Consider the following 14,423-nt stretch of genomic DNA (forward strand, 5'->3'; position numbering starts at 1 on the left):
TTTGTGCCCTATCGGCATACGCTTTTTTTTTTTTTTTTTAAGTTCTGCTATAGGGTGCGGGCGCTGGCCAGAGGAGAGAGAGATGGCCAGCTGGAATGGCCACGCTGCAATCCCTTCACCTCCATTCACTGCGGGAGATTTTGGGCATGCGCACACGCATGCACACGCGCATCCTGGTTGGAGCGGGCATGTTTTTCAAGCCTCTGGTCCGGGACTCTTAACGGTGCACTGGGCCTCATGGGATCTGGCCACCTTACCAGCTGGCTCGATTTCTGTACACTCTTTGGCTGACGCTATTATGAAGCACCTTATCCATCCCATCCTAACCCCCCCGTCACCTGATTGTTGTGGTGGGTCTTCTTTAACTTCTGTCAGGCTTCTTGGTGGTGGTGGTTCTGTGCAGTCACCGACAGTGCCCGATAACTCACTGTCTCTCAGTACTACGTACTCTTCTTCAGAGGAGTGGTTCTCAAATTGATGAAAACCATCCTCTCGAGGCGACCTGTCCATTTGCCGTCCTAGATGGACCACAGATCCCTCTTTTTCATCTTCTTCGTCGGAATCGCACTTGTCCATGTCAGCAATCACTGGAAAATGGTGAAATGAAAAACTGGCTTTTCGGTCCAGTCTCCTTCCCGCTTCTGGTGTGTGAAGCAGTGCGCAAGCGCGATGGCGCGAAGAGTTGCCCGCCACAGAGGCTCCTCCCCCAAATCACCGGAAGCAGCTTGCCCTCCGCCTCCTAGAGTTTCTGGGTAGAATCTGCTTCTAGCCTACAGAGTGCTGGGGGCAGTTGCCTAGGCATCCATTGTGTGTCCCATTGTTACCAAATGTGCCACATTAAGGTTAGGCGGCATTGTACTCAAAGCCAGAAGTACTGGCAGGGCTTATGGTGTACCAAAGCACTCTCCTTCACCCGCCCGAGTTTATTCCCAAGCTTGCAGATGTTTCTAGGTTGGTTGTACGCTACCTAGTCCTGCTCCCTTCTTACAGGGACTGCCTTCCTCAAAATGTCATGCCGAAGGCATCCTAGTTAAATGCAGAAATTCTCATTGCCAGGTTCCCAGGGACTCCTGTCTTTTTTCCCCAGGAGATGTTCACTTGATGTGCACTTAGCTCTCCATTCTTCTTCTTTTTTTTCTTTAGAGGTTAGCGCGTGCACTCGCCAGACAGACAGAGACAGAGACAAACCAAGCAGCCCCCCCCCCCCCCGGGGGGGATGGCCATGCCGCAATTCCTTCTCCTCCATTCTCCTCTCGGGATCTTGGGCAAGCCCGGCGTGAGTTTTAAGCCACCGGGTCCGGGACGCGAACCACGTTCGACTACGTGGGAGTCCAGCGACATATCCATTACGCTAACTGCTGGTGCCTAGCTCTCCATTCTTGCTTATTCATCAGAGCTACAGCTGTCTCTTCAGTTGGGTCCTCCCTTAATTCCTTGTGGTTTCACCCTGCGTTATACTTGCTCTCCACATATTCAATGCAGTTCGAGTCCCGACCCAGTGGCTTAAAACACACTGGCCGTCTATGTGTGTGTGTGTGTGTGTGTGTGTGTGTGAGAGAGAGAGAGAGAGAGAGAGAGATCCTAGGACGAGAATGGAGGAGAAGGAATTGCATCATGGCCATCTCCCCTGGGGGGGGTGATTTCTCACTTTCTGTCTCTCTGTCTCACTCTTTCTGGTGTGGGGCACAGTGCCATATACTAAAAATCTCTCTCTTAAAAAAAAAAAAAAAAGACATGGGACCAACAGTTAGCATAATGTATATGTTGCTAGACTCCCATGTAGTTGACTGCAGTTTGAATCCCAGACCCGGTGGCTTAAAACTCACGCCTGGCACGTGTGCGTGCGTGCCCAAGATCTCGAGAGGAGAATGGAGGAGAAGGGATTGCGGCGTGACCATCCCCCCTGGGGGGTGATTTCTTGCTTTCTGTCTCTCTGTCTCACTCTTTCTGGTGTGGGGCACAGTGCCATATACTAAAAATCTCTCTCTTAAAAAAAAAAAAAAAAAAGACTTCAGCAGGTTCACTGTAAGCCCAGAGAAATCCATAAAAATTTGTACATAAAGTGTCCAGTTTCATTTTCGCTTTCCTTTCTAATGAAGCTAAATACTGAAATGCAACTAACCAGAATGTCGGAGGCATTTTAAAATCGGTCCATAATAGTGATTTCGCTACAGTAATGACGGCTGACTAGGCTAATGTTCTGCGTGCAGGAGTACAGCCAGGATGGCTTGGTGGAAACAGTGCTCATAGTGCTCATTTACAATGCTATCTAACTAGAACTCTAAGTATTAGAGTTCTTGTATATCTAACTCTTGGTATTACCAGGCCCATTTAAGACTTGCTTTGGACTCCTGCATTTAAGTTGTTCCTATAAAGCTAAAATTTGGCTATTGAATTTGAAACATTCAACACAATCTGGCGATTTAATAAAGTAATCCATCCAACAGTAACTGAGGTGGTTACCATTCCTAGCTGCTAGAGATAAGGTAAGATGTTGTAACAGTCTGTACTCCCAAGTAATTCACATTCCAGGTCAGGCAACTATCACATAAGATTATCAAAATACATATATTATATGCTATAACAGATTTATATATGTAGTATTGTGTAATTTCATACAAATGAGTGACATTGATTATTTAGTGGGACTAGGAAATGTTTCACAGAGGTATAACATTTAGAAAAGGAATAATTAAATATAATTCGGAGTGTTTGTAGGTGGAAAGTTACAGTTTGTCTTGTGTTGTTGAAGAGAAACTGCCAGATAGAAGGAAAAAAAAAACTTTAGGGACTTTGGCTTGATTGGGAAATGATAGTCACAACTTTGCAGCTGAAATGGAAATGTGAAATTAATCCAAACTAAAATCATTGACACAAACTATAAATTGTGTTTTGATTTTTTTCCTGCAAGAAATAAGAGAAATTGGGGCCAGCAGGTAATGTGATGGGTAAGGTACTGGACTCCCATATGGCTGATCAGGGTTAAGTCCTGGACCTGGCACCTTAAATATCACACTGGGTGCCTGTGCATGTGTGCCCCCAAAGTCCCAGAAGGAGAATGGAGGAGAAAGGATTGCAGCGTGACCTTCCTCGTTGGGGGTGATTTTCTCACTTTCCCACTCACTGTCTCTCTCTGTCTCTCTCTAGTGAGCACATATGCTCTATGGGACAAATAAAAAAGAAAGAACAAGAAATTAAAGCATTTAAAAATGTGTTGAGGGGATGGTGCCAGCAGGTGGCACAGTGATTAAGGCACTGGACTCCCACGTGGTCGACAGCAGTTTGAATCCTGAACCTGGAGGTTGGAAAGTCATACCAGGCATGGGGCCAACAGGTGGCATGATGGTTAAGGGCACTGGACTCCCATATGGCCAACCATGGTTCAAGTCCCGAACCTGGTGGCTTGCCATATCTCTCTCTCTCACTCTGTCCCTCTCTGGTCAAATTAAAATAAATAGATAAACTTAAATAAAATAATTTTTTTAAAAGAAAGAAAGTAATACCAGGTACATGTGCATATATGCCCACAGTTCCAGAAGGAGAATGGAGGATAAGGGATTGCAACATGGCCATCCTCTCCGGGGTGGGGAAGCGGGGGGGAGTGATTTCTCACTTTCCCTCTTACTGTCTCTCTCTGTCTTTCTACTATGGGCACACATGCCCTATGGCAAAAAAACTTTTAAAAAATTTTTTGAGGGGTCATTCCATGGTCTGATGATTAAGGAGTCTAGATCCCACAGAGTCTACTACACTATTCGAGTCTTGAACTCAGGGGCTTGAGAAACATGCTGGGCACATGTGAATGTGTCCCAAAGATCCCAAAAGGAGGGAGACATGGAGAAGGGATTATAGTGTGACCCATGGTGGTGCTTTCTTGATTTCCCTGTTTCTGTCTCTCTCCAGTGAGTGCATGTGCCTTCTGGCAAATTAAAAAGAAAACAATTCTTTTGAGTATAGTCTGTGAATTTTGTCGTGTTTACCTACTTACTATCCACCTGACATTCTTCCAATAGCACCCTGAATTTCCAGGGGTGAGGAACCTTATCTACCAATCTTAGTCCAGTGGATTCAGGTGTAGCTGAATTTCACTGTTGGCTGATGCAATAGACAAGTAACTTAACCATGTTCAAACAGCTATTTATAATTGTTGGTAGTGGTAACTAGCTTAAATATGAGCATGTGACCAGAAGTGGTGCAATTAAACATTAAATCTAAGGTCAACCCATAGTGGCACAGACAGTAGGAGCACTGCTGTGTGACGCTGGAAGTCATATGGTAACATCGTGGGTTCATGTTTTGGGTCTCTCCGACCTTGTCAGAGGTATCCTTCGCCTCCGTGGACTACCTATGATCCTGGCCACCTGCAGGGCTGGGGAGAGTATGATGGTATGAAGACTCATCAAAGGTCCCTCTCAATTCTATTTAGAAAATAAATAAACTTTAAGGCTGTATTGGGGATGTTAGTTGGAACTACTAAATGAAAAAAATGATAAATTATTTTCTAGGCCAGCCTGGTGGCCTAGAAGATAATTTAAGATCCAACATGGCTGGCTGTGGTTTGATTCCCAGCCGTAGCAGCTTGAAAAACACTCCATAGGGACCAGTCAATGGCATAACGTTATGTCACTGGAATCTCACGTAGCTGGCTGTGGTTTGAGTCCTGGACTTGGCAGCTTAAAACTCATGCCAGGGACTGGCAGTTAGCATAATGGCTATGTCACTGGACTCCCATGTAGTCAACCGGGGTTTGAGTCCAGGTCCTGGTGGCTTAAATTCACGCCGGGCACGTGTGCATGTGTGTCCAAGATCCCGAGAGGAGAATGGAGGAGAAGGGATTGTGGCATGGCCATTCCCCCTGGGGGGTAATTTCTCGCTTTCTGTCTCTATTTCTCTCTGTCTTTCTGGCGAGCGCACATGCACTATAGCAAAAACCTCTCCAAAACAAACAAAAAACAATCATGCCAGCTTAAAACTCACACCAAGAACCCAGGGAGAATAATAAAGGAGAAGGTATTACAGCATGGCCATCCCCCCGGTGGGGTCATTTCTCGCTTTTTGTCTCTTTGTCTGTCTCTCTGGCAAGTACATGTGCCTATAGAAAAAAATTTCTCTTTGAAAAAAAAGAAAAGACTCCAGATATATGTGCCTGCACGCATACCCAAAATCCTGGCAGGATGGGGAAACGAAGAAGGGACTGAAGTGCAACCACACCCTATTGAGGGGTGCTTTCTCCCTCTTCCTCTCTCTGTCTCTCTTTCTCTGGTGAGCACATGCACACTCTGGCAATTAAAAAAAGAGAGAGGGACCAGCAAATGGTGTAATGGTTACATCGCTGGACTCTCACATAGTTGACTGCAGTTCGACTCCCAGACCCGGTGACTTAAAACTCAGGCCAGGCAAAAATAAAAAAAATAAAAAACCTCACACCAGGCGCGTGTGCATGCATGTCCAAAATCCCGTGAGGAGAATGAAGGAGAAGAGATTGCAACATTGCTGCCCCCCTGAGTGATTTTTTTTTTTTTTGCTTTCTGTCTCTCTGTCTCTCCGCCGAGTGCATGCGCCCTATAGCAAAAATCTCTAAAAAAAAAGAGAGAGAGAAAACTTATCTTCCACTGTGGTTGCTAAACCAGAAGGATGTTTATGGCTATCTTTTTTTTACCTAATAATGAGGACAACCAACATAGAGAGTCAGAAAAAAACAAATACAGAGAAAGAAACAGATAAGAGAACAAATTGAGACATACCTAAAGCTAGGTGTGCCTTAGATTTTTGGGGTTTAATGTACTCTATTTTAAAATGTTGACTTGTGAACAATTTCTGTTACTTCCAAGTAAAATCTCCAATAGTTACAGTGGAGGGATGATGTGATCAATTCAGACGCCGGAAAGTAATTCTCAATAAATTTGTCATGTAAAACGTATTTGTTATTGTGCACTCTACAAAGTTAACATTTAAATATAATTTAGATTTTAATTGGATTTAGTTCTTATGTGAAACTAAGAAAGCAATAATTTTTGGTAAATCATTTTTTTTAATTTATTAGGCACTCGAATTTACAATAGTTAAGTTAAAAGAAGTGAAAAAAAATTTTAATTTAATTATGAACTGTGGTCATGGCATATGGTGTTAATTTTGTTAAATTTTCTACTTCTACCATGAAGTACTTTCAAAACGTCCCTATTTTGTATTGGTTTCATATATTATGCAATATATTCTAAAATATATAATAAAATATATTTAGAATATTTTAGACAATATATTCTAAAACCTGGGCCCCATAATTTTCAGCTGAAGAAGGTCAAAATAAAATAAATGAATGAATAAATAAAATGAAATAATTATTAAAAAAAATAAAAGATATTCTGAAGTAAAGTACCACAGAACACTTGGTTTACATTAAGTGAGAAATTGATCCTGATGGGACCTAAAGTGTCTTTCAGTGATACTTTGATAAAGAGTGAGATAATGTTATTTGACCAATTAGCTCCCTGGTGGGATTTTTAAGATGTCTAAGATTAGCAAAATCTTAATTGGCATGAGGAGGTAGGCACATGACTGTGTTTAAGATGTTTGAACAGATATTTGGTTAAACTAATAATCAATTACTTCTGGCTACTAGTAATAGTAAATTTATTTCCCTTAAGTTTAAAAACTTCCTTTGCAATGAGAATATACTTCGTCTGTGAAATTTAAAGCCCTATAAATTAGTTATTTTTTATTTTTCAATTTTTCTTTTAATATTTGTCTTCAGGGATCACAAATGATATTCTCAAATGTTATTTATGCTTTCATTTGTGAGAGGGTTTGTGAAGTCTCTTTCTAGAGAGAGAGAGAGAGAGGGAGAGAGAACATCCCCTACTCCACAGTGGGGCATGGTCACACTGAGGTCTGTTCCTCTATTTCTCTAACCTGTCATGATTTTGGGCATTACATGCACATACATATACCCAGTGTGTTTTTCAAGCTGCCAGGACTAGGATTCAAAGTGTGCAATCAACACTGTGGGATCTGGCTCCCTTAACCACCAGGCCATGGAGCTGACCCTAGTATCATTTCAATTCAATATTTTGAAAGACAATATACTAAGATAATCCAATATACAGGAAAGAGATTTGCGCTGAAAGTTGAGAGACTCCTATTGAAGTCTACCAGAAATCATCCAATCATTTAACCTCTCGAGACTCCAGTTTCGTGATTATGAGAAGGTTGAATGTATTTTCAAAGTTTTATTTTTGTTAGTTGCTCAGACAAAGGGAGTTGGATAGTGGGAATTAAAAATGATTCCTTAACCAGGGTGCTGAACTGGCAATCATGAAATAAAGTGGAAAGGTTGAGTGGGGCTAGAGTTAGTGCCAGCAAATGCTGAGGTAAAAAGAAAAGCAAAGAGGCCTAGCCTTTGTAGCACAGTCCATAGCATACTGAACTGCAGAGCTGGAAGCTACATGGCCACATGCTGACCATAGTTAAGAGTTCCCAGCCCTGGGGACCAGCAGTTAGTGTAATGGGTATGTCACTGGACTCCCATGTAACTGACTGCGGTTCACGTCCCGGACCTGGTGGCTTAAACTCACGCAGGGTGCATGTGCATGCATGCCCAAGATCCCGAGAGGAGAATGGAGGAGAAGGGATGTGGTGTGGCCATCCCCCCTGGGGTGTTATTTCTCCCTTTCTGTCCCTCTGTCTTTCTCTGTCTGGGGAGCACACACGCCCTATAGTAAAAATCTCTCCCCCCCAAAAATAAAGTTCCCAGCCCTGTTGGGTTGAAAGTATGCCAGGCACCTGTGCACACGTGCAGGATCCTGGCAGGCTGGAGTATCAGAAGGGTATCACAGGATGGCCGAGCCCTGGGGAGGCTGCCCCACTCCCAATTTTGCTCTATAATAGATTTTTGTTAAATTAGAAGAGAAGCAAGGTTAGGCCGGATTATGACTCAGAGGTAAAATGCAATGCACTGTGGGCAATCCTATGTGGGAAGTTATGGGTTCAAGTCCAGGAGTCTTCCCTGAATGGCCCTGGGCATGCTTGCCTATGATTCAGGGCTGACTGAAGGCTCAGGGTGGATCACAGTATTGAGACCTTGTGAGGTATGTGCACTGTCTCTCTGTCTCTCTCTCACACACATACACACACACACACAGAGAGAGAGAGAGAGAGAGAGAGAGAGAGAAGAAATAAACTTTTAAAAAATGAGAAAGAGAGAGAATAGATTCAGAGAAGACTCATACTTGGAAATCAAGCTAGGAACAAATGTCTCCAGAAATACTAATTCAAAGCAAATAATTTAAAATGGAGAATTGAGTCACAGAAGACAATTCAAGAAAATTCAAGTCTGGGACAGGGGAAGGTCATGAGAACCTTCGGGAACAAAGCTGTGAAGCTGCAGCAGATGTGTGAGACTTTGATTGTAGCTTGCTAAATTAAAATATTTACACCTTTGCTCTCTAAAGGTTGGTACTCTGTTGTCATGATAATTTGTTTATAAGACAACATTTGAGATGGATGACCTCAATATCTTTTTGTTTCACAATTTTATAAACTTTTCAATTTTTTAAAACACCAAGAAAAATGTTTTAATTAAATTTCAGAAAGTGGTTATAGTATAGAACCTACATGAGCAAAATAAAACATGCACGCATGTATGCACATGCACACACACACACACACACACAGCATGTTACCCATATAAAGTTTCACAATATTTGCTTTCTTAACTTTTTTAGAAAATGCTAGTTCATAAGTGAAGATAACCATATTTACCATTTGGAAGGTGAGAAGACCAGCAGATGGTGTAATGGGTACGTCGCTGGACTCCCACGTAGTCAACCGCGGTTCAAGTTCTGGACCTGCAGGCTTAAAATATATCAGGCACATGAGTGTGCATGCCCAAAATCCTAAGAGGAGACTACAGAAGATAGAATCGTGGCATGGCCGTCCCCCCTGAAGGGTGATTTCTCACTTTCTTGCTCTCTGGTGAGCACATGTGCCCTATAGCAAATATCTCTCCGTATAAAGAAAAAAAAAAATGAAAGGTCTGAGTGATTTAAAATGAAATTGTCATATTTTTTAATAAACCACATGGCTATTTGTTTCTGCACAGTATGTCACCTCTACATAGGAACAACCAGGAGAAACTATGAGATAGTCAAGCACTATGCACTACAAACACCACCTTAACAGGCAACCAGCATTATTCAACTGCTATGCAACTCTGCCTAGTGCAGAAAAATACACAAGAGATCAGAATTGTGTTTGCTAAATAATATTTTTAGAAAATAAATTATTTTCACTAGAAACGTTTTCATATGAATACTAGTACATCTTACCACTTACGCCTAAAGAGAAACAGCATATGTAAATACATTTACACTAACTTTTATAAGTTTTTAATTTTAAAGAATGGAGGCAACAATGAGTTAATCACTAAATAGTTTTGTACTGTCAACAGGATATGAGTCAACACATTTTCTTAAATTAAGAAGCTACAAAATTAAGTTAATGACCTGTTTACTTTCAAACAAAAAGTCAGAACTCTAAAGACAGTAAAATCTTATCACAAAAAGCAAATCAATAATAAAAACTGAAGTCTTTTACTTCAGTAATTTATATTCAAATAACAACAAAGTGCCTTATAAAGTTAAGTTAACCACCTGAGTCATCTCTTAAAAGAAACATGTTACGAAATAACTTTTTAATGCTAAGTCACTTGTTTTGAAGACTTTTTGAAGTCCCTGATCCCCCCCTAAACACACCCCCCACCCCCACCCTGGTTGATTAACCTAAGTGGGGATCATTCCTTCCTCTTCCAGGTACTTGAAGGCACTCTCAGATGACGAACTGGATTTGGACTCCTCCCTGTATCGTGGTGAAAGGCTTCTGGACGTGGAGCTGGGCTTGGTCAGCGAGCGAGATTTGGACCTCGAGGAGGACTTGAATTTGTATCTTCCGGTAGATCCCGATCTAGAGGTTGATGGAGATGTACCTTGAGAACGAGAGCGGCACTGCCATGGAGACTTTGAGGAGCTGAAGTGTGATCTGCTTCGGGATGGAGATCTGGATCTGGATTGACATCTGCTCCTGCTGGATCTGGATTGGGATTGAGATGAAGATGGAGATGAAGATGGAGATGGAGATGGTGGAGATGGAGATAGAGATGATGGAGATTGAGATGGAGATTGGAGATAGAGATCATGGAGATGGAGATAGAGATGATGGAGATGGAGATCGAAATCGAGATGGAGATCGGCTCCTGCAAAAAAAAGAATGGGCATAGAGACAGAGATGGAAACCGGATTCCAGATTGGTACCTGCTGGATCTGGATCGGGACTGAGAGCCAGATCTGGGCCGAGAGCGAGATCGGGATTGATACCGAAACCCAGATCGAGAGCGGCTCTTGTTACTGGAACGGCTGAAACAGCGTCGTCTTGGGCTGGGAGAGCGGCTCTTGTTACTGGAACAGCCGAAACGACGTCGTCTTGGAGTGCAAGAGCGGCTCTGGTTACTGGTACGGCTGAAACCACGTCGTCTTGGACTGCGAGAGCGGCTCTTACTGGAACCGCCGACAGGACGTCGTCTTGCGCTGCGAGAGCGGCTCTTACTGGAACCGCCGACAGGACGTCGTCTTGCGCTGCGAGAGCGGCTCTTACTGGAATGGCTGAGACGACGTCGTCGAGGACTGCGAGAGCGGCTCCTGTTACTGGTACGGCTGAAACGACGTCTTGGACTGCGGGAGCGGCTCTTGTTACTGTCACGGCTGAACCGACGTCGTCTTGGACTGCGAGAGCGGCTCTTGTTGCTCGCGCGGCTGAAACGTTGTCGTCTTGGACTGCGGCTGCGGCCGTAGTCGTCATCTTTCTCCCACTTGCCCTCTGGAGGCGGCGTTTTCCCGCAGCGGCGGCCATAGTGGAGATCTGGGGGACCATCATGATAAGCCATTTGCACTCTCAGCTTACGGCCATCCAGCACGACTCCGTCCACGGCATCTAAGGCATCCTCAGCGTGGTTCTTGCAGTAGAAGCGGACAAAGGCAAAGCCTCGAGACGCTTTCGTGAAGCGGTCTCGTGGGATGTACACATCACCAATTCGCCCGTACTTCTCAAAGACGCGCCGCAGTGTGTCCGGCGAAGTGCGGTAAGTCAGATTGTCCACTTTGAGGGAGATCATGCCCATCACATTGGGAGGAGGGCGAGAGGAACTCATGGCCTTTGACAGTAGCCTGAGACCTCCCCCGACACACACACACCAAAATGAACACGGAGAAAGTAGTCGACCTGGGAGAGCCGCTAGTTTCCCCGAGGCAGCCGCAAAGGTTACCTCAGATTGGTCCAGTTTGCTTAAGGCTCCACCCCTTTGTCAGTTGCTTCCGCTTATGCCTGTTCAGACTCTAGAATGTTCCAGGAAGCCCCGCCCATCTCCAGGGTAAGACCGCTTGAGAAAGTCATGACCGCATACCAGTTTTTTAAAAATTCGTGTTCATGATTATAATGTGTCGTTTTGTGATTTTTTTTTTCCAGTATAAATTCAAGCGTCCGGTTTTAGTTATGGATAAAGTATATACCTATAATTATGTGATTTGAAATTCTGTGCCATTACTGATTCATATCGACCAGAAATATTTGTCTGTCTGTCTTATTTACTCAGAAGCAGCAATACTAACCCGCGAGGAGAAATTAAGAGCCGCCTATTGGGTGTAACCATAATCAGAAACTCAGTATGGGTCCCTGGCTCTGCTGTAGGTTGCTTGAAAATACAAATGAGTCAAAGTCATCCTGATCTGAAATTCCAAATTATGTCATTGAATAGGACTCATTTTATTAGAATTTACTGCTTTGTCCTTAACTGACCCAATGTGCAGTCTCATAGAGTAAGTCCATTCACTATGGCTTTTGTTTAGAAAAAACATTTTTACCAGGACAGCAAAAATAAATAAATAAATAAATATAAATAAAAACCAAAAGAGGAGATGCACCTGTTAATTAGCTTGTTTGTGCTCATTATTTCACAACGTACACACACACACATAGACACACATCAGATAATGAAGTTATACATCTTAAATGTATACAATATGTATTGTCAATTATTCTTTAATAGAGCTGGAAAATATATGAACAATTTAGAGTTAATAAGTATATTCTATCAAATTGTTGACAAGATATTTTCTATGAATCATGTTTATTGCACTCTGAGAAGTGAGACTAACAATGATTGAGAGAAGTAGAAAATACTATTTTATTAAATACCTCTCACCTTCAATGATTATTAAATACTCTGCAAATCACAACATCACTTGTACATTTTGGATGTGTGTGTGTTGTGTATATACGATCTGTCTTTTGTTACTTATCAACCCACACAACTAATGAAACTTAGTGACTAAAATCAACAATTCATGATTATTTTATCTCATGATTTTTTTTTCAGTTTTGATAGTTGGTCACATGAAATCCAGCTCCCTTAACCACTAAGTCACAGCCAGCCCAAATAATAACGTTTTTTCTCCTATGAAAAAAAAAATACATCCAGCATACCAGTTTTTTAAAAATTCGTGTTCATGATTATAATGTGTCGTTTTGTGATTTTTTTTTTCCAGTATAAATTCAAGCGTCCGGTTTTAGTTATGGATAAAGTATATACCTATAATTATGTGATTTGAAATTCTGTGCCATTACTGATTCATATCGACCAGAAATATTTGTCTGTCTGTCTTATTTACTCAGAAGCAGCAATACTAACCCGCGAGGAGAAATTAAGAGCCGCCTATTGGGTGTAACCATAATCAGAAACTCAGTATGGGTCCCTGGCTCTGCTGTAGGTTGCTTGAAAATACAAATGAGTCAAAGTCATCCTGATCTGAAATTCCAAATTATGTCATTGAATAGGACTCATTTTATTAGAATTTACTGCTTTGTCCTTAACTGACCCAATGTGCAGTCTCATAGAGTAAGTCCATTCACTATGGCTTTTGTTTAGAAAAAACATTTTTACCAGGACAGCAAAAATAAATAAATAAATAAATATAAATAAAAACCAAAAGAGGAGATGCACCTGTTAATTAGCTTGTTTGTGCTCATTATTTCACAACGTACACACACACACATAGACACACATCAGATAATGAAGTTATACATCTTAAATGTATACAATATGTATTGTCAATTATTCTTTAATAGAGCTGGAAAATATATGAACAATTTAGAGTTAATAAGTATATTCTATCAAATTGTTGACAAGATATTTTCTATGAATCATGTTTATTGCACTCTGAGAAGTGAGACTAACAATGATTGAGAGAAGTAGAAAATACTATTTTATTAAATACCTCTCACCTTCAATGATTATTAAATACTCTGCAAATCACAACATCACTTGTACATTTTGGATGTGTGTGTGTTGTGTATATACGATCTGTCTTTTGTTACTTATCAACCCACACAACTAATGAAACTTAGTGACTAAAATCAACAATTCATGATTATTTTATCTCATGATTTTTTTTTCAGTTTTGATAGTTGGTCACATGAAATCCAGCTCCCTTAACCACTAAGTCACAGCCAGCCCAAATAATAACGTTTTTTCTCCTATGAAAAAAAAAATACATCCAGGAACCAGCAGTTAGTGTAATGGCTATGTTGCTGAACTCCCATGTAGCTAACTGCAGTTCGAGTCCCAGATCTGGGGCTTAAATTCATGCCGGGCATGTGTGCGTGCATGCCCAAGATCCCAAGAGAATGGAGGAAAAGGAATTGCGGCATGGCCAACCCCCCTGGGGGTGATTTCTCACTTTGTGTCTCTCTTCCATTCTCCGGATCTTTGCCATGCACACACATGCACCCGGCGTGAGTTTAAGCCTCCAGGTCTGGGACTCAAACCTCAGTTAGCTGCGTGAGAGTCCAGGGACATAGCTATTATGCCAATTGCTGATCCCAAGGTCTTTTTAAAAAGATGTTAGAGCTACATCCTTTACTTCATGTTTATCTTGAGACTGCATTTTACTCTCTAGGTTTTGTTGTTTTATTGTTTAACTTTGAACTTTATCTACCTGGAAAGATTATCCTGGGCATTCTGTGTTTTTATTATACTCTGTTCTAAAACTTTTAGTGTAGTTTAGTCTCCACATATATGTTGTCATAGGTACTTAGAGGAAGCTAGTTGAGGTGGGTTTTTGGGGTTTTGTTAGTTTATTTATTTACTTATTTATTTGGAGAGGTTTTTTGTTTGTTTGTTTGTTTGTTTGTTTGTTTGTTTTTGCTATAAGATGCGTGCACTCACGATGCGTGCACTCACCAGAAAGACAGAGAGAGACAGAGACAGAAAGCGAGAAATCACCCCCACCCCCAGGGGTGATGGCCACTCCACAATCCCTTCTCCTTCATTCTCCTCTTGGGATCTGGGGCACGCACGCACATGCACTTGGCATGAGTTT

General features: G+C 41.9%; 2 protein-coding genes across 2 annotated transcripts in view; both read right to left on the minus strand.

Annotated features, from left to right (window-relative positions):
• The window catches only part of LOC102487654 (E3 ubiquitin-protein ligase RLIM-like), a 4,671-nt gene extending 4,095 nt beyond the window's left edge, over window positions 1-576 (minus strand). Inside the window, exon 1 of the mRNA XM_006163783.2 lies at window positions 339-576. Within this exon, the coding sequence (XP_006163845.1) occupies window positions 339-576 (238 nt within the window). The remainder of the gene's footprint in view (window positions 1-338) is intronic.
• Window positions 577-10,185: 9,609 nt separating this feature from the next.
• LOC102488074 (serine/arginine-rich splicing factor 2) lies at window positions 10,186-11,312 on the minus strand. Its single transcript, XM_027766394.1, has 2 exons — window positions 10,305-11,312; window positions 10,186-10,246 (listed from the first exon to the last, which is right to left on the minus strand). The coding sequence occupies exons 1-2, from the start codon at window positions 11,195-11,197 to the stop codon at window positions 10,186-10,188; spliced, it is 954 nt and encodes a 317-aa protein (XP_027622195.1). The 5' UTR covers window positions 11,198-11,312.
• Window positions 11,313-14,423: the final 3,111 nt, after the last annotated feature.

This window comes from Tupaia chinensis, unplaced genomic scaffold (assembly GCF_000334495.1).
Source record: "Tupaia chinensis unplaced genomic scaffold, TupChi_1.0 Scaffold142961_1, whole genome shotgun sequence".
In the NCBI taxonomy this organism is placed as follows: domain Eukaryota; kingdom Metazoa; phylum Chordata; class Mammalia; order Scandentia; family Tupaiidae; genus Tupaia; species Tupaia belangeri.